The sequence below is a fragment of the Aureobasidium namibiae genome (assembly GCF_000721765.1).
Source record: "Aureobasidium namibiae CBS 147.97 unplaced genomic scaffold scaffold_15, whole genome shotgun sequence".
NCBI lineage: Eukaryota > Fungi > Ascomycota > Dothideomycetes > Dothideales > Saccotheciaceae > Aureobasidium > Aureobasidium namibiae.
In genome coordinates, this window is record NW_013581194.1 from 305,111 (window position 1) to 328,157 (window position 23,047).

The 23,047-nt window shown below is 51.4% G+C and overlaps 8 protein-coding genes across 8 annotated transcripts; 6 read left to right on the top strand and 2 right to left on the bottom strand.

The window, feature by feature from the left end:
• Positions 1-28: 28 nt before the first annotated feature.
• Positions 29-4,586, bottom strand: M436DRAFT_84268 (uncharacterized protein; the record flags this gene model as incomplete). Its single annotated transcript, XM_013569523.1, has 5 exons — positions 29-1,303; positions 1,356-1,513; positions 1,565-4,164; positions 4,226-4,396; positions 4,531-4,586. 5 exons carry the CDS (start codon positions 4,584-4,586, stop codon positions 29-31), a joined length of 4,260 nt encoding a protein of 1,419 aa, XP_013424977.1.
• A 247-nt stretch (positions 4,587-4,833) lies between these two features.
• M436DRAFT_53228 (60S ribosome biogenesis protein-like protein Mak11) lies at positions 4,834-6,378 on the top strand (the record flags this gene model as incomplete). Its single annotated transcript, XM_013569435.1, has 2 exons — positions 4,834-5,799; positions 5,854-6,378. 2 exons carry the CDS (start codon positions 4,834-4,836, stop codon positions 6,376-6,378), a joined length of 1,491 nt encoding a protein of 496 aa, XP_013424889.1.
• Positions 6,379-6,752: 374 nt separating this feature from the next.
• M436DRAFT_52989 (uncharacterized protein) lies at positions 6,753-9,092 on the top strand (the record flags this gene model as incomplete). Its single annotated transcript, XM_013569392.1, has 2 exons — positions 6,753-8,876; positions 8,928-9,092. 2 exons carry the CDS (start codon positions 6,753-6,755, stop codon positions 9,090-9,092), a joined length of 2,289 nt encoding a protein of 762 aa, XP_013424846.1.
• An 872-nt stretch (positions 9,093-9,964) lies between these two features.
• Positions 9,965-11,557, top strand: M436DRAFT_52980 (uncharacterized protein; the record flags this gene model as incomplete). Its single annotated transcript, XM_013569389.1, has 3 exons — positions 9,965-10,038; positions 10,145-10,733; positions 10,790-11,557. 3 exons carry the CDS (start codon positions 9,965-9,967, stop codon positions 11,555-11,557), a joined length of 1,431 nt encoding a protein of 476 aa, XP_013424843.1.
• Positions 11,558-12,160: 603 nt separating this feature from the next.
• Positions 12,161-13,115, top strand: M436DRAFT_52982 (uncharacterized protein; the record flags this gene model as incomplete). The annotated part of the gene is made up of 2 exons (XM_013569390.1): positions 12,161-12,563; positions 12,655-13,115. 2 exons carry the CDS (start codon positions 12,161-12,163, stop codon positions 13,113-13,115), a joined length of 864 nt encoding a protein of 287 aa, XP_013424844.1.
• A 1,492-nt stretch (positions 13,116-14,607) lies between these two features.
• M436DRAFT_66103 (uncharacterized protein) lies at positions 14,608-15,324 on the top strand (the record flags this gene model as incomplete). Its single annotated transcript, XM_013569467.1, has 1 exon — positions 14,608-15,324. One exon carries the CDS (start codon positions 14,608-14,610, stop codon positions 15,322-15,324), a length of 717 nt encoding a protein of 238 aa, XP_013424921.1.
• A 512-nt stretch (positions 15,325-15,836) lies between these two features.
• Positions 15,837-17,339, bottom strand: M436DRAFT_66104 (uncharacterized protein; the record flags this gene model as incomplete). Its single annotated transcript, XM_013569468.1, has 5 exons — positions 15,837-16,819; positions 16,900-17,000; positions 17,049-17,125; positions 17,171-17,236; positions 17,292-17,339. 5 exons carry the CDS (start codon positions 17,337-17,339, stop codon positions 15,837-15,839), a joined length of 1,275 nt encoding a protein of 424 aa, XP_013424922.1.
• Positions 17,340-18,072: 733 nt separating this feature from the next.
• Positions 18,073-21,281, top strand: M436DRAFT_8886 (isoleucyl-tRNA synthetase; the record flags this gene model as incomplete). Its single annotated transcript, XM_013569300.1, has 2 exons — positions 18,073-18,673; positions 18,739-21,281. Coding segments are annotated over 2 exons (3,144 nt in total), but the record flags the coding sequence as incomplete, so codon positions are not given.
• Between the last annotated feature and the right edge of the window lie 1,766 nt (positions 21,282-23,047).

A 23,047-nucleotide genomic window follows, 5' to 3' on the forward strand; every position in this document is an offset into this window, starting at 1 on the left:
AAGTCAGCACCGTTCCTGAGCAGCCACACTATTGTCTCACAACACCAGCAGAAACAGGTCTTGGACTGGCTTGCTGAACAACAGGGCTTTGGCGCTGCATAGCAGACGGCGTCTGCTGCAGCTGAGGTACTGGCTGAGGTGTTCCAGAAGCCGAAGCCCCTTGACCGCTGCCCATCCTTCTCATCTGAGGGGTAGGCGTACGATTGTTGCCACCAAGAGGTGCGTTCGGCGATGGGTGAGCAGAGGCCATGTTTGGACTCGGGGCCGCCATGCCAGGTACTGGACTGGCCTGTGCCACTCGAGGGCTGCCGCTGTTAGGCACAGAGGGATTTTGGTTCTGGTGTTGCATTTGGCTTTGTTGAGCTAGAACCCGTTGTCGCATACCAGCAGCGTACTGTTGTGCACTTGCATTGCTTGCGTTGCCTGTCGCGTTGCCGTTGTTCGCGTTGAAAGCTGTATGCTGTCCGTTGCCGTTGTTCTGGTGGAAGGCTGTCTGATTCTGATGATAAGCTGGCGATCCGTTTGGCATGACATTAGTTGCATGTGTTCCAGCAGCAGCACTTAGTGCGCTTTGACGAGCCTGCTGATGAGATTGCTGGTGCTGTCCTTGCAGGTGGATGTGTCGCAGGCGTTCGGTTGCCATCTCCTGGATCTTCTCTGCTGACGCTTGCGGGTATTGCGCTTGTAGCTGGTGAGTGATTGACGTGATGTTCGGGACAACGCCACTAGAGTGTGACACCGACTGTTGCGGTTGACCTGTGGGAGTTGGTGGTGGTGGCATGTGCGGTGAAGCAGCACTGCCGTTCGTAGCCGACTGATGGTTTTGTGCTTGTGGACCAGGAGTGCGGACGTTCTGCATGCCGTTCATTGCGGGCTGATTTCCCACCCCATTGGGGACATGCATACCTCCAGGGCTTGCTCGATTTGGTGGTGCCATTTGGTACTGCTGCCCATTCATCTTTGTTTGATTGGCCCTTTGCGCCTCGAGTACTCTCTGCTGCATACCGTCTGGCGTTCCATGAACTTGACCGTTGGTCACGGGACGCATGTTTGGTTGCATCTGAGCTTGCGGTATACCACCACGCATTCCCGTTTGTGGCGTGTTGAGGTGAGCACCTGCTTGAGCAGCAGTATTAGGGTGTTGTCCGTTTGGCAGACCCTGATGGTTAACCTGTTGAGGCCCACCAGGTTGTGCTTGAGAGCCCGGAGGATGAGGCATGTTGGCGCCAGGACGGTTTGGAGCACTAGCATTAGAATGCGCTTGCTGGTTCGGCATCTGACCATTCCGTTGCATTTGAGCCTGCTGTAGGATCGTAAGCATTTGACAAACACAGCGATGATATTGCATAACATACACGTTGTTGCACGAGCATCTGCTCTCTGTAGCGTTCCTGTCGTGCATGTACCTGAACGTCTCGCTCCTGGCGCATCTTGCTGAATTCTTGAGGAGTCGGTATTCCGTTCTTCGGTGCTGCATTTTCATGTTGCTTGCGCATGTGCGCAGCTTTTTGGGCTGTTGGTTGTGTCAGTTCAAGTTGTACCAAGTATCGCTGCGCAACCTCACCTTCGGCTTGCTTATGAGCTTGTTGCTCCCGCTTTCTAGCCAGTTTGCGCATCGCGTCCACCATGTGCAAGTACCGATTCTGTCTGCGTTTGTCGACTTTGAATGGTGTTGTCTTCTTCCGCATCACTGTAGGAGGTTGTCCTGGAGTCTGTGCAAGCTGTGCGACCTGTTGTTGGTACTTGGCTTCATTGTTCCTATTCGCTCCCTCCAGTCGCTGGTTCCATGTCTTGAAGTAAAGAGTTTTGCGCATCTCGTTGGGAAGACTCTCCAGCTCCACCCAACGCTCAAAGCACTCCCATGGTGTACGTCTATCAGATGCGCTGGTAAATGTGGAGGATAATGACAGACTGTCTGCAATGAGCGACCAGTTGAACGAGTATTCTTTGGCAAGACGACGCAGAGCTTGTTGATCTTCTTCCGTCCATTGCGATGCCACTCTGAATTCGTAGAATTGTGAAGATGGCATCTGGAACTCTGACGGAGGCCGGAATGCGGTGTTTTGGTGCAGTCTACTTCGCAAAAGCTTGTTATCGGGTTCGAACAGAGCAACGTCTGTCTGTTCTGGTCGCAAGCCTGAATCGTCCTCGCTCGCACGTGGCTTCTTTGAGGCTGGCTTCGAAGCGTCGTCCATCGTATCATCCTCATCACTGTAGTCGTATCGGCTTCTCTTCTTCAGTGGGCCACTGGCATCAATCATCATCTTGGCAGCACAGAACTTCGACACTGCCGGAGTTGGACGTTTGACAATCAAATGAGCGGGTGTCTCATCCTCGTCGAAAGGAGTGAGTAGGGGGAGCTCGGCGAGAGCGCTGTGCAAGGTCTCGTTGTCCTGCATATGAAACGTGTCCTTATCCATGTTGATGGCAGTGAAGAATGAAGACGGAACCACGGTGGCATACTGCGGTGTCCTCGGTGGGTCAAAGTCCTCAACGCTGGATTCAACATCATTGTCCAGTCCAGGTGGCGATTGGGCTCCTTGGCTGTGTCTATCACTGTTCTCGAAGTTCGACTCGGCAGGAGAATGTGGAGCCGCTGTATCCTGACGCAACGCCTCGACTGACTTGAGTCTGATTTGCATCAACCTGCGCGTCTCTTTGTCTGCACGGTGCCATTCTACACATTGTTCTGCGAAGAATTTGGCTGTTGCTCTTTTCATCTTGCGCTCTTGACGGAAATCGGTCCTCATCCATTTCATCTCAGCCATGAGATGGTCCATATGTGTTTTGGGAGCAGCTGGCTCAGCACAAGGCTGCATTTGTCTGAGGGACCAGCGGTTGGCATTCTGGAGCTGATAGATCCTCCTGAGAATTCGTTGATCCTGTCTCTCGTGGTAACCGGCAAATTGTTCGGTAGTCGTGATGACTTTACTGGCTCTCTGCAAGAGTTCATGCAAAGGTCTGCCATTGGGAGGCTCGTGGACCTGTATGCGGTACAGTGGCTCCAGGTAGTCCTTGGTGAGCTCGACAGACACTCCTTTCAGGGTGTTGTAGCCCTCTTTTTTCAAGAGTTCTGAGCATCGTAGCGAAGCTGGCGATTGCGGCTGTTCCCTGACCGGCCGCTGTGGGCGCCTGAGAATTGGCTGCTCAGTCTTGACCTTGAGAACTTCGCCTGTCGTGTGGGCGCGCTTTGAAGCAAGAAGAGACGGTCTTGACGATTCATTCACTTCCATAGTTGATTGAGTGCGCACAGAGCCTGTGTTCTCGACGACAGCATTAGCAAGGGTGGGATCCTTAGGTGGCATAATGTTGACAAGTGAAGGACGTGGAGCTCTCTTCTTTTGTGAGGCGTCGGAAACGGAGTCTGAAGGTGATTCGGATTGGGCTTGCACAGACGCAACAGCTCGAGATCTATCACGGGCTGCTATTGTCGTGCTAGTATTGTCGTCAACATCCAATAAGGAGGGCTTGGGATCCAATGTAGCGTCTCTGGTCGCTTTTGCCGCTTGCTCCTGCTCGAGGCGCAACTGCACGTCAGGGGAATCATCCTCGTGTCCAAGGGCCTCCTGGTAGGCAGTCTCCTTTTGCGATTGTAATAGCTTGTCGTGTTCTTCCTTGGCGCGAACTTCCTCAACCGATGGCTGTAAGCTAGGAGGCACACTCACAGTCTGGTTCGCGGAGGTGATGTCGTCATCAGTGCTGGTCAAAGGCGATGGACCGGCGGGCACCGGCGTAGCCACTGAAGGAACACCGGCAGTCGATATCGGCGATGATGCGGCTTCAGTTTGAGCTTTTTCAGACTCGACAGCAGATTTCCGGCGTGCTTCTTGACGCAGTTGCTTCTCGCGAAATCGTTCTTCCTGAACTTCTTTGGGTGGGAGATGGACGGTGCGTGGACCATGTCTTTGGCCATCGCGCCCAGACGGAGTGACTGAAGAATCATCATTGGAGTGCCGCTGTGGGTCTATCTTCTCCGGACGCAAGTTGTTGTGAGAGTTCGTAGTGAGATCTGAGTCGGTACTGGGGGCCGGTACGTGAGAGCGGCCATTGGCGGTTCCAGAATAGGTCGGAGAAGACACGTCTCGAGCTAAAGCTTTGATGGCGGGATTTTGTTCTATAGCATCCAGGGAGAAAGGCAATAACGAGTCCTGGAAATGCAAACCTCTACAACAGAGAAGAAAAAAATAAGAGATAGAAGATGAATTCGAAAGGCACAACTACTTACTTTTCCAAGTCGGCAGCATTCAACAGTAAATCTTCGGAAGGAGTGTGCGGGGGAGAAGGAAGAGAGTCAAAATCGAGGTTGAGAGCAGGAGGGAGACCACATTGCTGGGTGATGGATTTGGTGATTTGGTTCAAAGCGCGCAGGCGGGCAGCTCGCTTGGTCAAGGATGCCCTACGACAGACTTGTCAGCACAACTCGACAACCACGCAACAGAAACGGAAACGGAGCGATTTTCTAAATTCGCGTCGCGCTTGCGAACAGGATGATATGACTTGCGCCCGTAGAACCAGTGGATGGCAACTTACGCTCTGGCAGCCTTGCGTTCAGAAAGCGGTCCATCTCGCAAATGTGCTAGGGACATAGATTTCGAGACCGAGCATTCACAGCACCAGTCGCTCAATGAATCAAGACGGGCGCGGCAATGTTTCGATGGGAATTGAAGTTGGAATATGCAGTTGGATGCGTGTTCCTTGATGAGCTGGGCCGTGGTCGCGTCAACGACGCCCTCGCGCACGCCAAGCGAGCCGCATCTCAAGCTTTGGAAACTTTCTACTTTTTTCTACAACCACGACAACTCCAACACATCCGCCTCGACAACATCATTCACCATGGTCAAGAGAAAGAGCGAGGATGCGCAGCTGAGCACCCGTGCCACCAACGGAAAAACTGCCAGATTCGCAGAAGCAGCCAAGCCCACCAAGTCTGCAAAAAAGTCGACATCGACAAAGCCAACAAAAGCTACCACCACATCTGCCGTCGCAACAAAGGATCCCACGTCCGAATCTCTCTCTATCCAGATTGTCACCGGATCCTACGAGAGAGTGCTTCACGGCTTCGCTGCCACCGTCTCTGAGCACCTTCTCAAAGCCGAGCCGTCAGAGGAAGAGCAAAAGGACCCCACATACTCGGATACCTTCTTGTTTGCCGCCCACTCGAGCGCTGTCCGCTGTCTGGGCCTCTCAGCGCCCACCGAGGCCCACAAGCGAGTACTTGCTACCGGCAGCACCGATGAGCGCATCAATCTCTACAATCTTTCCACCTCCCCACCCCTTGTCAGCGATAAACCTCAACTTCCTAGTCTGTCGACTTCCAGCATCATCGAGAATCCCCGAAACAAAGAACTCGGCAGTCTACTACACCATGCGCGTAGCGTGAACAAGCTACAGTTCCCTACCCGAGGCAAGCTCTTCAGTGCAGCCGACGACAACACTGTTGCCATTTCAAGAACCCGCGACTGGACTGTACTATCAACAATCAAATGTCCCATTCCCAAGGCCGTTGGACGGCCCAGTGGTGACACTGCTGGACCAGGCGAGGTACCCACCGGTGTCAATGACTTTGCCATCCACCCTAGCATGAAGGTCATGGTTACTGTCGGCAAGGGAGAAAGATGTATGAGGTTGTGGAATCTGGTGACAGGCAAGAAGGCTGGAGTCTTGAACTTTGACAAGAGTTTGTTGCAGGCTGCAGGCGAAGGCAGATACAGCAGCGGCGAAGGGAGAAAGCTGGCGTGGGGCGAGGACGGTGAGGAGTATGTTGTTGGCTTTGAGAGGGGAGCAGTGGTTTACGGCATGGTAAGTGGTGCATGACACGGTTGGAAAAGTGCTCGCAACTAACAGACGTGGCAGGATTCAATGCCCAAAGCCATCATCCGACCTTCACCACCCACCAAACTTCACCAGATGCGCATCGTGCCCGCCGGTGATGACCACAGCATTCTGGCAATCTCGACCGAGGACGGCAGAATCATCTTCTACGACCTGAAGACGACGGTTGAAAGCGAAAAGGAGGATGAGGAAGTACCGCAGTGCGCGGCATTGGGACAGCTGGGAGGCAACCAGGCAGGATTCAGCGGTAGGATAAAGGACTTTGAGGTGTTGCAACACAAGGCCGGGGCACCTCTGATCTTCATAACGGGCAGCAGCGATGGCGCAGTCAGGCTGTGGAGATGCAATATTTCGGAGATTCTGGGAGACGCTCGGGAACAAGCAAAGGGAGCGGTGCGTCAAGTTGCCACGTCGATAGGGACGCATGAGACAGGGCACCGCATCACATGCCTGGTTGCATTCGTCATGGATGGCCCGGCGGAGGTGGCAGACGATGGAGAGGATGAAGCACAGGAGGTGGCAGGCAGCGATAGCGACGACGAATAGATATAGACAGCTTGCGACTTCAAAGCCGTCGAATCAAGCAGAGAACAGAGCTAGGTCATTGCCGATATACACAAGGAAATCGTGAGGCTCGAAGGACTCGGAAGGAAGGTGCAACTGTGCATGTGAACAAACAAGCATGCGGCGGACAGGCTTGGCTTGGATGACTTCGGCTGGCGTTGCCCCAAGTCAGGCGGACACGAGACGGCGGGCACCCGCTGCGGGTGTCAGTGCAGGGTCTTTGTACGAGCCAGTGACCTCGCGTAGGGTAATCTGCAATCTGGACATGTTGACCTGAACGTCCGCCGACGGCCCTTGTTGTTCTTGAGCGCTCCTTCTTCAATCGACGACCACCTTCCTCAGCCGACAGAGCAGCAATGTCAGGCAATCGCAGCGGCACATCACCGCAACCCATTGGGTCCGCACCCCCACGTTCACCCTCCCCGTACGGCCAAGGCTCGCCGTCTTCTCGCAGCTACTCGACCGCCAGACTTGCGAGTCCCGTTCCCTTTGGCACTCCTCCCATCAGACAGATTCCCACCCCGCGTCAGCTCGACGGCCAAGACGACTCCCGCCGCGACAGTGCAGACGACAATGAGCCTCTGCCCGGAGCGTCATATCCTCGAGGCTCCATCCCCGGGCCCGGCCCCTCATCGCTGTCGCAAGCCCTGAGAGGAAGCTTTGCTGCTGGAAGCCCGCCTCGTTTTGCATCTCCTGCTCCCGCCGCCCAAGCCTATTCCGACGATGCCTCGTACTCGCAAAGTCCGAACAAGAACGAAGACCTCGAGGTTTTGCGCCGGCACTTGGTCGGTCCCGCCCAGCGCACCTCGCATCAGAACCTCCAAGTCTCGTCATCCTTCCGTCAATCAGCCCTTCCCGAAGTCGCCAATTCTGTCGAGAATGGGCCTGGCATCGACGAGGAGCACTTCTCGAGTCTTCAATTGCAGGGTGGAGACATGACAAGACACATCTACCGCTACACCGAAGAGCGCGAGCGTGAGGAGGGAGAGCGCCAGGCTCGTGAGACTGGTCGTTTGAAGAGAAGTCTGAGTGTCAATCTGCCTCGCCCAAATGAAGACGACCCAGAACTTACAAACATTAAAATGCCTGGAGGTCTGCGCAGAGACTACATTCGCCGTACTGCTGGTTCTCCTGCCCCCGAGGCACGCACCTCAAGACCCAACTACGGCTCCACTCGCGCTCAGACCGAGCCCCCTGCTCGTCAACAACCTCAGTTCCTGGCCAACAACTTCATCGAGTTCCTCACCCTTTACGGTCACTTCGCTGGTGAATCGCTGGAAGACGACGATGAGGCTCTTGGGCCGGATGAATACTTCACTTCCGAAACCTACCAAGACGACGATGACGACGATCGGGATGGCCAAGAGCGCGAATGGGGCGAAGACAGCGCGTTACTGACCCCTGGTAAGCGCAAGCGAAGAAGAAAGGAGCAAGCTGGCAAGGGTAGTCCTGGCGGTGCTGCCATGCTACTACTCAAGTCATTCGTGGGAACTGGAGTCTTATTTCTGCCCCGTGCCTACCTCAACGGCGGTATGATGTTCAGTAACTTGGTCCTCCTGGGTATCGCTCTCCTGAGTTTCTGGTGTTTTATCCTGCTCGTCAACGTCCGTCTGAAGGTCCACGCCTCTTTCGGTGACATGGGCGGCAAGATCTACGGCAGATGGTTCCGCAACCTCATCAACTCTTCTCTCGTCATCAGTCAGATTGGTTTCTCCTCGGCCTATATCGTCTTTGTCTCGGAAAACCTGCAGGCTTTTGTCTTGGCCGTCACAAAGTGTCGTACCTTCATCGACATCAAATACATGATCTTGATGCAGATGGTCGTGTTCTTGCCTCTCAGCTTGTACCGCAACATCAACAACATTCAGAAGCTCGCTTTGATTGCCGATTTGTTCATTGTCCTTGGTCTTGTTTACCTCTACTACTACGACATTCTGACCTTGGTTGACAACGGCGGTATCGCTGATATCATCCAGTTCAACAAGGACGACTGGACCCTGTTCATTGGTACTGCCATCTTCACCTTCGAGGGTATTGGTCTTATTATTCCTATCCAATCCGGTATGAAGGACCCCAAGAAGTTCCCTCGTGTCTTGGGAACAGTCATGGTTGCAGTCACTGTCATCTTCATCTCCATGGGCGCTCTTTCGTACGCCGCCTACGGTAGCTCCACAAAGACTGTGGTCCTCCTCAACATGCCTCAGGACAACAAGCTTGTCAACAGCGTGCAGTTCATCTACTCTGTGGCCATCTTGCTCTCCACTCCCCTGCAGATCTACCCTGCTATTGAGATCACTTCTCAACAGCTCTTTAGTCGTACCGGCAAGTATAACCCTTGGATTAAGTGGAAGAAGAACGTATTCAGATTCTTCATGGTTGCGCTCTGTGCAGTCATCGCGTGGGCTGGTGCAGGACAGCTCGACAAGTTTGTTGCGCTTGTCGGAAGTTTCGCCTGCATTCCTCTCGTCTTCGTTTACCCTGTAAGTCAACCTCGCTCGTCTTGTTGTTCTTCGGACTAATCATGATTGTAGCCCCTTATGCATTACCGTGCTGTCGCAACTCGCTCGTGGCAACGTATTGCTGACATTTTGCTCGTCATCTTTGGGCTCTTCATCATGGGCTACACCACTGCGCTAACCGTGATGAGCTGGGCTTCAGGAAGCCCGAAAGAGCCAGGATACTGTGATGGAAGATGAGCAGCAATCCCGCATGCCCTACCTTCCTCGTCTCTTGATAGACCGAATTAATTAGTCCATCACTGGACGCACTGGTGTGAGAGTAGAGATCCGTTTCATCTATGTTCTAGATGGACCTTTGATACGCCTGATATGTTTGGATTGCAAATAAGGGAGATGTTGGTATGAGATTGGTGAGGTGCGTTGGGTTCGATGCGCCATGTATACAAATATTAAGAATCCTCTTCTTGAACTATCCACATCGCCTTTCTCTTGCTGTGCCAAAGACTGTCTTCTGGTAGCTATGAAAGAAGAGAGGGGAACTTGATGACAATCTTGCAAAAAGTATTGCAAACAGGTTGATCGGCGGAGAGAGGACAAGGGTAGAAGCCCGATTTTCGAGGCAAGCACGCACGAGAATTGTTACCGGCACGCAAAGTTATGCCAAGTCTAACGGATTATCATGTTTTTGAGCAAGCGAAAAAGAAACAACTCCTGGACACCTGCACCGTTTCAAAACACTCGGAGCAAAAGGCAAATGATCACGGCAGGGATCGAACCTGCAATCTCTTGATTCGTAGTCAAGCGCCTTGCCATTGGGCCACGCAACCAATTAATGAAGCATGGCTGAGTAACATCATATATGAATCATAGTACAATCCGCAAGTCTATGTGCACCGCCACGAAACTTTCACAGCACCGCGTCGCAAGCATCCGCATGCCGAAGCCGTAGATTTCCAGTTTTTGTCCTGCCCCCAGTCTGCCATCTTTTCCGCTCTCATCAACATTAACCCTTCTTTCCGGCACACTCCACAGAAGCGATTGGTGATCTCGAGATGTTTCGGATCCATAGCAGTCCATTCCACCGCACTTAGAATGGTGAGCATCACATCATGCCAGATAAATGGACTGTAGAGAGTAAGCGCCCGTATAAACCAAGGACGCGGACTGGATGTGTGACCTGCAGGTATGCTGTCTTCGTCGATCGGGTCGATACTGCTTGCTAATTCGTCATCGTAGAAGTGAGTTGTCTCGTAATCCATACCGGACCAAATCTGATCATTACCAGTCAGGCGTATCAAATGTGACGAAGCACGACCAAGCTGTCAGAAGTGTTCGTCAACCGGTAGAAAATGCGATGGTTATACTGCATCTGAAACACCATCTCCAAGCCGCCCTCGCGAATTGAGTTTGAACGTATACAAAACCGCAGAGGAATCCAGTGCGATTGATTTCTTACTGCGAGTATCCATCCCACAGTTTGCAGGAAACTCATCCTCGGAGTTCTGGGACTGCCATGTCTTACAATTGGCTCAACAGGATGTTGCTACCAGACATGCATTGATTGCACTTTCCCAGCTCCATCGGGACTTTACGAATACACAGCGTCAGGGACAGCATAATCAGTTGGCTCTACAACATTATGATGCTGCAATTCGAAGTCATATCAATTCAGTGTCTGGAAAGATAAAGGACAGGATCAACTCGAGTTCTGCAATGACCACAGCGATCGTGTTTATATGCATTGAGATCATGCAAGGTCATCTTGCCTCTGCCGTCTCACTTCTCCAGCACTCTGTGGCCATGTTGCCGAGTTCTGGGAGTCAGCAAGTGCCTCTGTATGAGGATATCATCTCTCGTCTGCAGATACATGCTCGTCGTGTAAGTCATTCCTCTACTACTTGATCAAATTCATCGTGTATTTACAAAAGACGAAGTCAATCGATCAAGACATGTTCGGATCGAATCCCAGTGAACATGAGACAAAAGAAGGATCTTCAAAGTACAAAGCACTAGGCGACTGGCGTGCCTCCTGTCAAGCCCTGCTAAAAGACTGTGCTGCTATTTTCGGCGAATTGACATTGGAAGAACGAATTCAACGACTCTGCATCATGCTAGGAGTCTCCAAGGTCGCTCATACCACACAACCAATCCCACGAGAAACTGCCGCCCATAATGTCCTACACATGCGGAGACTTCTCGAAACCACGGATATCCTCACCGAAGAAGCTGCCAATCTAAGCGAAGACAAAAAGGCTGCCATAACTGACTCGTTCCTGCCTCTTTATCGCGCCATTGTGTCCTTGGCACAAACGAATTTAGGTCTGTCGGACTCCGACGCGCTACAAGTATCACCACTCGCCCCTTCTTTCTCTCTAGACATGGGCGTAATAGGCCCTCTCTATGAAGTCTCTCGCCACTGCCGCGACCCAACCCTCCGCCGGAAGATCGTCCATCTGCTTCGGATGTCAAATCGACAGGAAGGTCTGCTGAACAGTATCACTTACGCTAAGATTGTAGAGACGATCATAGATATTGAGGAGACTGGGTTAAGGGGTGTCAAGGAGAGTAGAGATATACCGTTGCAGTCACGGATATCGCAGCATTGTCTTTCATTTGATGTGAGACGGTTGAAACACACCATTTCGTATAAGCCGTTGGTCGGAAATGCTAAGGGATTCTTTCACCGGGAGATAAGCAGGTAATTGCTTAGGAGACATTGGGCTGGGTTACTCCGTGTCACCACTGTCTCCAAAGTCTTAGCGATAGAGAACAATGCAACTCGAGCTTCTCCATATGGTGAAAGTTGTCACATCTGTACATGACCTTTTGGAGGCTGATACGTCGGGTCTATATTGCCAATCCATAGAGCACGAAACCACTGCCTTTGCGTTCCTCGTCGTTGTAACCGCAGCCTCGAGAATACGTTGTGGTCGTGAAGATGGCGTAGTTGAAGCACAAGAGCAAGAATATCGACATTTCGCCAATTGGTGTGCAGGCGTGACAGAGTGTAACACACGGGGAGGCGGTGCCATTGGCCCTGGCGTTGGCCACATATCGAAGTCAATCACTGCCTAACTCGGATACCCAACGTATACTCTACTCCCCACGGCCACGGATAATTTATCAGGCTTCACATAGTTTTGAGCGCACAGAGCCTGATATTTTATCCATGGCCGCACCGAGTATGATAAAACTCATCCTTCTGGGCTTGGAGATGTCGCATCGAACCCTTGTCTACACCTGTTGGCAGCAAGGCTCTACAATTAACCCACGTCGCTTCACGAGATACCTTGCTTGTCGCAACAATGACATGTGCTCCAGTCTGGGCTACTTGCGCGCGGGAGAACAGAAGAATGCACACACAAAATCCCGACGTCATGAACGAGGACCTCCAAGCCATCGATGCCATCGAATACTTCTTGACCGGTGGGCTTTCAATTCCAAAAGCCGCGCGCTGTATTGCGGACATCTGCGAACCTTGTCTCAGGACCAGGCAACGGAATGACATTGCCATTCTTTGGGCAATCATCTGTCAAGCAGCAAGGTCAATCGATGGCGATGCCCCTGCACAACTCGCTGAATTGGTTATTGCATTGCGGAACCAACCAGACGTCATTTCTAGCTCGGGAAGAGTTGTGGAATTTGGATATTGGGTGTACTGGCGGGATCTACCCAAATTCAGTCAAATGTTTTGGGAATACGGCATGAGTGAGTCTGAGAATGAGGAGCTTTGCGATCTCAGCTTCTTGTTTAGGTAGTATCACCTTGTTTGATGTAAGTCGCTAACGAGTTTGTTCAGCTATCGCCGATCCAGATTGCAATGATGCAGAATGGCATGCTCAGGCTCCGGAACTACTAAACATCACAATATTCGCCGCGAACTTGATGGTCCATGCGGACAGAAAACCCAATGTTTCGTTTGCAGCGAGCATTGCCATGTATGAGGGCGTGGATTGGCCATATGATGATACGCGAGAGTTGCGAGAGATGTGGCGTATGTATTTGCCGCCTGCAGCGACCTGGATCATGATTGCTGGAAGCAAGATTCGCGAGCTTTGTTTCATGGATCAGTTGCCTGACGATGACAATAAACATTCTGTACAGTCTCAGTGGGAAGGAAGGACATATTGTGCAGGGAGATGGACGTTCTGGAAGCGACGGTTTTGGGAGCTGGCATGGGATACGGCGATCGACATGCCATGTCGGGTGTATGCAAAGGCAGCTCATGAGATTATGGATCGACTGGACGATGAGGCGTAAGTTACTCTCGCTATCCGTGAATATACGCATGTTCGGCGAGAGCCCCGCTGTCGGATTTTGAGTTTCGACATTGAGTGCTCCACCACGGTCAAGGACAGCAAGTATGGCTATTTCAATACCATGGTAGCACTAGTCTGAGGAGTGCGTACTATCGTAAGATCCAACAAGTGCTTCCTCTGAGCGTTGGCTACGCGAGGATGCAGAATTATATCAACCAGGGTGATAGCGTCGGCAAAGAAAAATGGGGTAAAAAAGAAGAAAAGAGAAAACAACATGCTTACTATCGAGTCGTAAGTCGCAGATGCCAGTCTACAGCAAAACCTGTTTTCCTCCTTGTCCACGCCTGGCAGTCCGTCTGCAAGCAGGATTGCACCTCGTAAAGCATCAGATCAGATCTCACCTCCGGAGGTAGCATGAGTCGCCGAACGAGAAGCCAAGCCTTTATGCTGGGCTGACGCGCGTACTTCAAGTACGTTGAGGCTTATGCAGTGGCGCAAGACAGGGCTAAGCAGTAGTATGAGCTTAGGACGAGCTGCTAGCAGCCATCCAACATCACAATCACGGCTGTGTAGATTGCGACGGGACAGTACGAAGAGCAATGCGTGCGGTCAGCCGTCAGCAATGAACCGGGGTGTCGATGCTTTGTTGCCATGTCCACGCACAAGGTCATGTCGTCGTCTCAGAATCGGAGCATCCGGAAGGATTTCTAGAAACAGCTTCGCCAAGGCAATATACGTAGGCGGAAGTATGTTCCTGAGAAAGGAAAACTTGTTCCGAGCCTCCAAAGTAAAAGCTCTTGTTACAGTTTTGCTGATTCTTGTCCATGTTCTTGCCACGGTTGCTGCCCGTGTCGATGAGGTCTTCAAGCCGGCAGAACCTGGAAAATCAAAACAATCAATCAACCAGCCGGATGATCATGATCATACACAAATAGAAATTCTCATGCAAGATGTCGGGAACGAACAGATCATTCCAGCCACTTCCCCACGTTACGTAGTAGCTCTCCCCTGAACCCCCAAGGCCGAAACGACGGGTAACGCCTGCCTGACCTAATTTGCCTCCAAAGAAGGTTGTGACGTCTATTTGTTGCTTCGTTCGTACGCAGATGCGTCATCCGTGGCCAGAACCTGCCGAAAGTCGTAGGTGTTTGCGTGGATCAGCCTCCTTTTGCTCGTAACATGGAAAGTAGGAAGGTAAATTGGCAAGACAGGCCGATGACGGCCAATCAGAGGCAGGTCTGATAGACTGCTAGAGCAAATAGGTATAGGGCCTTTGTATTGGGGGCCCGGGTTTCACGTCCCCCGTCATTCGATGCTCGGATGTTGCAATGCAAGCGATGTGAAAGTCGCGCCTTTCCTTTCGTATATAAACACCTGCTGACCTCCGCACCTTCTTTGAGCTCCATCTCAATCCACATCTTGTCCATCAAACCACTCATCACCTACACACACCTTACACCAAACTTCAATCCACACACATCACAACCATCAAAATGAAGTACTCTTTCGTCTGCGCTGCCCTCGCCGCCTCGGCCTCTGCACAGATCCTTTCCGACATCACCTCGGTCGGTGGTTCCATCATCTCTGCTGGTACTAGCGGTGCTGGTTCAGTCGTCTCTGCTGCCACCTCTGGTGTTGGCTCGGGTATCTCTGGTGCCTCTTCCGTCGGATCCGTCGTCGCCTCCGGTGCTTCATCTGTCGGCAGCGAGGCTGTCTCTGGCGCCTCGTCGATTGCAAGTGCTGGAACCTCGGGTGCCGCTGGTGCCGTCTCCACCCTCACTGGCAGTGCCTCTTCAGCCCTCGCCTCCGTCTCATCTGGCCTCGTCTCCGAGAGCGCCGACATCAGCTCCCGTCTGAGCTCCCTCTCGGCTGCCCAGTCCACTGCCACTGGCTCGGCCAAGAGCTCCCTCTCATCCGAGGAGGCCTCCCTCAGATCCTCGGCCTCGTCTGCCCTTAGCTCCGGCACAGGTGCCTTGAGCTCCGCCTCGTCGCGCGTCTCTTCCGCCGTCTCATCTGCCCAGTCCGGTGCCTCGTCCCGCGCCTCATCTGGTTCCTCTGGTGCCGGTGGTGTTGTTTCGTCTGCCACTTCTCGCGCCGGTTCCGCTGCCAGCTCGGCTGCCTCATCTGCCACTGGTGCTGCTGGCCACAACGCCGTTCCCGCTGTCGGTGGTGTCCTCGGTGCCGCTCTCGGCTTCGCTGCTCTCCTCTAAGCAAGTCGACTCATCTCTCCACCACTATTGCAACTCGAAAAATGTACACCACCATCAGGTTGACATAAGGAGGAAGGAGTTTCTTTTTTTCACGAATCGCTACGTCTGTACACTATGCCCTAGCATAACTTCATGTAATAGTTTTATCAATTGATAGTCACCGCATGACTTGATCAATGATTAAAAAGTTTAGAAGAACAAACACTTTTATACTACCTGATCTTGTTTCTCATTCGTGAAGTGGTTTATACCGTTGTATCTCATCCTCAACTTTGATTCCATGATCATGGATGTTCTGCTGTCCAGCCTGCCTAACTGTATGGCCAAGTCACCTGACCGTATTGACGACGCTGGCATACGCAAACAAGGCGATACGCGTATCCATCAAATCAAGCCGTGGTAAAAAGAAAGTAGATTTCTGACTTGACACACACTACATCAACTTCTAACCCTTGTCCACCACCAACGAGAATCACCAACCTTGAGAAAGAAAAAAAAAGCCCCTCAAAACATCAACATTGCAAAAACACAGTAATCAAGATCAGTGCCGCAACAATCGCTTTTCTCGTTTCAGTCACCCATGCTGAGATATTGTTGCGGGTGTGCTCTAGAGATGAGTGTATGTAGTGGCGGATGAAGAGATGGCAGAGGAATGCCAGAGAGAAGATGTAGAAGAGCCATGTAAGCTTCCAGTTGTGGCGGATGTAGAGGGCGACAAGGAGGAGAGGGATCAAGAGAAGGAGGGAGAGGATGAGAGGGAGGACGAGGGTTAGGGAGAGATGGGGAAGATGGTTTGGATGGTTGGGATGCGTGCAGTGGTTGCAGCAAGGGTTGTGTGGCGGCTTGGGGGTCGCAGGCTTGGGTGTAGGAGGTTTGGGAGTTGGTGGTTTGGGAGCCGGCGGTGAAGGAGGTGGTAGATGTGGATGGTGACAACAGAGTTGGAAGTGTAGGAGTTGGTTGAGATGAGCGAGTTCTTGGTCTGCATAGATCAGTGTTGCTTGGATGATGGGTGTGTCGTGCAACAGACATGATCTTAAACAGGCCTCGCAGGCGAACACTGTATCAGCCAAGACATCAAAGTCGATGAGCCAGCAGAGGAAAGGGATGTAAGCGAGACATTGGCGTTTGAGATTGATGTGGTGATTGTACTTTTCGATGACTGTCGGAGGTGGTTCAATGCGGTATTCGGACATCTTTGCTCTTCCAATGCTGCTCAAGAGTTCTTCGATGTAGATTTGCAGAATGAGGAACGGAAGAGCTCTGTAATCGTACAAGTGTTGAATCTGGTGCTCGAGGCTACTGTTCAGGATTGCGAAGCGAAAGTCGGAGCAGTCGATTACTGAAGCGCTCAACCGGTGTTGCTTCCAGATTGCTGTTTGCCAGAAGAAGGGTATGGGTGGTGCATCAGCGGGTTCTTGAATCTCTGCACGTAGTAAAGCGACTGACGCCATCTCGTCAGCGGGTGTGAGATTAACATGGAAGATGAAAACATACCCTGACAAATGTCACAATCATGCCTCCCGTAGACCAGAGGCGAGCCCAAATGATTGATGCGCTCTCGGGGTATATGCTCACAGAGCAAGTTATGAGTGTCAAGTGAGACAGGGCGTCTGGTCAAAGTTTTGTCGACGAACCGACAAGAGGTTGGAGACCGAGTAGTTGAGCGGATGACAATGCTGCAAGGTATAAGTTGAAGTCCGAGGGAGAGAAAAGACTGATCTCACAGGATACGATGAGTCCATCTGCGTTTGTCTTCCCAGGACCGCTGTCCGTTAACCTTCTTTTTGAGGATGGCGGTATTCTAGGATAGTCAGAATGCATCACGAACAACACAGTCGTGACAAACCTTCAGCCAAGCTACAAGGTTGGTATGGTCGTTGCATTGCTCAGCGACTGTCTGGCATACACCGTGCTGGGAGGACAAATGTTCAGAGAGATTGGCACTTGGTGATCAAGAAAAGACTTACCTCATCAAACATCAAGCCGACACAGAAGAAAGAAGTATGGATGGACATGGTCATGCAAGTCTAAGGTAGCTAAGAGTCGACGGCATGAACGGTACGACATTTCTCGGGGCATCTTGCAGACTCATATAGGCCATTGTGATACCAGCACCGAGGAAAGTCGATGAACATGAATAAAGGCATGAGGAAGGAACGTGGCGAGCAAGCAATGGACAGATGGTTGAGGGTTGCTTGTTGAAGTGGACGAGGCAAACATGCATGCATTGGCGAGGCACTGAGGGTGTCGAGATTTGGTCAATTGACCAGTGGGAGACAGGATATTTCGTATACCAAAAGATACGTCTTGTTGAAAGAGCACTTGGTTGAATCAAGAGTGGTGGAAAATGTACTCGAGTAGCTGTGAGGCTTCGGGAATTGAGACGCCTTGATGGTGAGATTGGTTTCAGGCAGGGATAAACAAGATTGTAGTAAGCAGTAACTCGGTAACGAGAAATCTACGAGGGTCTCGTCGCCTTGTATAGCAACAAAGGCGCAGCCATGTTTGTCAGATGTTTGGGTCAAAAATAAGTATTCTGGATGGCGGTGAAGACGACAAAGTCACGCCAAGGCAGCGCGTCCGCCGTCGGCTGAAGCAGTGGGAGCTATGACGACTTTTTTTCCAGCAAAGGCAAGAGCGATCACATTGAAGAGAAGGAAGGAGGAACCAACGTAGCAAGAGAAGGAACGACATGACGAGGGACTGAACATGTTTCGATTAACACGCGGACTCCGAGCAGCGGCAGAGGCAGGCTCCTGGTCGCAAACGCTGCACCTGCCCAAGTCAACTTTTCCCGCCAGACCATCCACCGAAGAACTGCTCAAATACCGAACACGATGTGCCGACGACTTTTATGCCTGGCAAAAAGAGAACCTCCCCAGTGAGAACGAAAGGGGCGAGCGTAACACATTCACCCTCCACGATGGCCCTCCATACGCAAACGGTCCCGTACACGTCGGACACGCCTTGAACAAGATCAACAAGGACATCATCCTGAGAACTTACGCCAAGAGAGGCCTCAGAGTGTCATACAGACCAGGATGGGACTGCCACGGCTTGCCCATCGAGCTCAAGGCTCTGCAAGCCCACCAGCAATCCACCATAGACAAGCAAGCCAAGAGTCTGGTCGATGATCCTAAGCAGGAGGCCAGTGTTGCTCACGGTGCTGGTCTCGGCCCATTGGCCATCCGCGACGCCGCAAAGCAACTGGCGACAAAGACAATCTCGGAGCAAATGGATGCTTTCCGATCCTGGGGTGTCATGGGCGAGTGGGACAAGCCATACAAGACCATGGACCCCGACTTTGAGATCAAGCAGCTGCAAGTCTTCAAGAACATGGTCGCAAAAGGTGAGGTTCGTCCCTGTTCAGCCTTGTCAGCCTCTAGCATGCCATACTGACCATCTCCCCGACAGGTCTGATCTACCGCCAGAACAAGCCCGTCCACTGGTCGCCCTCTTCCGGTACAGCCCTGGCCGAGGCCGAACTCGAATACGATGAAGACCATCGCGTTGTCGCTGCCTTTGTCAAGTTCCCTTTGATCAAGCTGCCCTCGGTCCTGGCCGACAATCCTGCCGTCCAAGCCGACTCGGTTAGCGCCTTGATCTGGACCACAACTCCCTGGACTCTGCCTGCCAACAAGGCCATCGCCGTACGTTCCGACATGCAGTACGTACTGCTTCAAGTCACCGGTGAAGACCTCTCCAACGACTTGCGAGGCCAGGTCATTGTTGCAAAGGACCGTGTCGAATCGCTACAGAACCATCTGCCTGAGGGTGCCTCCATCAACATTCTTGTAGATAGCTTGTCGGGCTCCGATCTGGAAAACACAGAGTACATCAATGTCATCTCCCAGGAACACAACAAGATCATTCATGCCGACTTCGTCACTGCCACCTCAGGTACCGGTCTGGTCCACATCGCTCCTGGCCACGGCATGGACGACTATAACGTGTGCATGAAACTGGGTATTGGTCCAGCTTTCGCCCCTGTCGACGATTATGGAAAGTACACTACCAAGGCTTTCCCCTCGGACCCCTCCTACCTTCAAGGTCTCCCTGTTGAGAAAGATGGTGCAAAGGCCGTCGTAGCTTTGCTCAGGAACCCTCATACCAAGCTCTCTGTCCCCTCGCTCAAAGCCGGCTCGTCCCTGATCTTCAAGACCCATAGTTTCAGACACAAGAACCCTATTGATTGGAGAACAAAGCAACCTGTAATCACCAGAGCTACTGATCAATGGTTCGCCGATGTCGGCAGTGTTCAAGAATCTGCCCTGAAAGCCATCCACGACATCATGTTCGTTCCGGAAACAGGTAAATCACGTCTGGAAAGCTTCTTGAAAGGTCGCAGTCAGTGGTGCATCTCGCGTCAGCGATCCTGGGGTGTGCCTATCCCAGCTCTGTTCCACAAGCAAACAGGTGAAGCTCTTCTGACAGTTATGAGTATTGAACACATCATCAAGACCATCCAGAAACGCGGTATCGATGCTTGGTGGGCTGATGCTTCCGACGACCCTGCTTGGATTGTGCCAGGCCTCGATCGTGAAGCATACATTCGTGGCAAGGACACTATGGATGTCTGGTTTGACAGTGGAACATCTTGGGCTCAGCTTGAAAAGCGCGAAGATGGCACTCATGCAGATATGATTTTCGAGGGCTCCGACCAGCATCGTGGTTGGTTCCAGTCTCTTCTCCTGACCCACCTCTCTGGCCAAACTGATACCGCCAACACCCCTGTTGGGGCCATCTTTACCCATGGATTTACTCTCGACCAAGCCGGTCGTAAGATGAGCAAATCATTAGGAAATGTGATCTCTCCAGAAGAGATTATCAGCGGGACCATCATTCCGCCGGCAAAAACGAAGAAGGGAACAAAGACTGTCCCCCGTCCCGTCCAAACCAAGAAAGACGCCATGGGTCCTGACGCTCTGCGATTATGGGTTGCAAGCAGCGACTACACCAAGGATGTTGTCATTGGCCAGCCTGTCCTCCAGGCCGTACACTCATCACTTCACAAGTACCGCACGACGTTCAAATGGCTCCTTGGTGTGTTGAACGACTATCCTGCTCCCTTGCCTGTGGAAGAACTTTTGCAGCAACTCTACTTTGCCGATCAAGTCACCCTTCACCAACTCTCCAAAACGGCAGCAGAGGTATGGAAACATTGTGCCGCCTATGAGTTTCACAAGGGTGTGCAAGTCATCAACAAATTCATCAACACCGATCTCTCAGGCTTCTACTTTGAGGTCATCAAGGACAGATTGTATGCCGAAGACGAAGAAATTCGCAGACATACGCAAACAGTTCTCTCCATCATCATGGAAGAGCTCTGCCATATGTTGGGTCCCATCACTCCTCATCTCATCGAAGAGGTGTGGGAACACACTCCGGAACATTGGGCACCATACGATGTCATGAACATCAACAGAAGACTATGGGAATACCCATTCAGCGCCGAGTTCGACTCGTACAGAGCTGAAGGTGCCATGGAGATGGTCATCAAGACCTTCAATACTGTCTCAACAGCCGTTAAATCTGCTCAAGAAAGTGCACGCAGAGCAGGCAGACTTGGCAGTGGACTGGCGTGCCGCGTTGAGCTTCAGATGCCTCGCAAGACTGGCAAAGTGATGCTTGCCCTCCTCTCTGATCTCGGCACAAACGACGAGCTAGCCGAACTCTTTGTCGTCTCCGAAGCCACGATGGTCCCCGACGACCCAGACTTCCGCCGCAAGGTAGCCGAGCAAGAGCCAGATGAGAAACTTCGCGCTATGCTTCTAGAACCTGATGAGCCACCAGCCTGGAAATTCGAATGTGAGTTCGAATGTGGTGATGATGATGCACCTGCTACTGGTAAAGCCGTAGTGTTGCCTCCCAACGGCGAGAAATGCATCAGATGCTGGCAATACACTTCTGATGAGCCTGAATCACTTTGTGGAAGGTGTACGGATGTTGTCAGTGAGGAGATTGGTCTTGACGATGAGATGCTAGAGGGTGAGGAGGACGAGGATGAGGTGGAGGATGATTTGGCCAAGTATCGTTGATGATGTGCGGTCTGCTCCTTCCTCGTTGACCACATACATGTAGTTCTTTGTAAAAACAGTCTTTTGGCGTTTTAGGCATTTGTTTGATTTCTTGGCCCCCTATATCGCCTCTTTCCTCTTTTGCTCTTTCTATATTTGTTCACAGATGGATAAAGCATAGCTGTTAAAAGCACCATTAATACACCATTACAATCGCAACTTCCTTCTTTCCTCTTCCAATTAATTCGTGTCTTCCTTTTTCTTGCAAAGGCCATCAGACGGCGGTAATCAGGACATCATTTTTTTAGATGTTGATTATTTGACACTTACAACTAGTTTAGCAAGACCAACCCGTCAGACATGGTTAATCGGAAATGGTGGCTACAGTGCTTTTGTCATGGCGCTTTCCTTGTCCAAGTTTTCTCAGAGCGATCGAACGTAGATAGACACATCTATCGATATCTATTTCAATCTCTGTATGACTTTGTTCTCCTGAACTTCCACGGAGTAAGGCAAGTTGTTTACTTGCTTGACAAGAAGAGCAGGGTAATATTGGCAAAGGTAGTGATTAGATGTCAAAGACAGGGGTTAAAGAGCATATGTGGGAAGATCATAGATGATTGATTGGTTCTGTGATATAACATCTGACCTCAATACTTATTAGCTTCGAATAGCAAGAAAAAGCGAAACAAGTTTCTGTATCTTCCAGTCTACATATCTGAATGTATGCATGGGGGGAAAAGTAGTCATTGGCTTTTTTTATATGATTGGTAGGTTACTGTTGTTTTGCGCATGAGGTCACTCTTCCCTTTCTTTTTTCTTCTCTGTCTAGTTAGAGGTAACTGGGAACATGCATTTCATGTTCCGTGAATGTTTGCCCCATGGAACATCGAAGGAAATGCACAGTTGGAAGGGATGAAGGTCAAGGGATGGAAGATCGAGTGGGAGTCGTATGTACATTGCTTGTCATCATCTCGACTCTCCTAAGTTCTACTGATCCCGAACGCAGAAGGGGGAATGGGAAGATAGCGGATAGCGATGGGGACACAACTCTCTAAGAGTGTGCATCGCACTTGTTCGATGCGCTTTTGTTGGTCCTAGTTTAGCTTGCCCCGAATGGTCTTCTTGTGTGTTGTTCAGTCTGGATCACTTCATGCTTTAGCAGGTCTTGCGGGAAAAGCATGCGCAGAAACAGGAGGATCATATCGATTTCCAGCGGGATGACAAAGGAGACTTGCTAAGTCCTGCAGGAACATGCAGTAGACTATAGCGCAGCCAGGTGAACAGTGTCGAGTTATTGTCAACCTAGTTGCATCCAATACTCGATAGTGTCAGCAAAGATCTATAAGTGATATGGCCAACATGGACGGCACGGAGAAGTGTCGAGTTGAAGGTTTGGTCTTATTTCCGTCCACAGATCGATCTCTGCTTGTCATTTTTTCTCCACGACGAGAAGCCCTAGACTGACGGCCTTGTGATTTGCGGATCGTTGAAAAGACGTTGACGCAGAGGGTCCTTATGTCCACGAACGTACTCTCGACCGCGCTTGCGCTTATGTACAATGCTGACAACTGACTCAAAAGTCCAGTGACTGTTGCTGCGATCAACTTTTGTCATTCGATGTCGTTGGGGTTTGCCGCGAAGAGTTTGTCCGTCTATGTCGTCACATTGAGTTGTTATGCCGGTGTGCCCTCGTACCTCGTTAC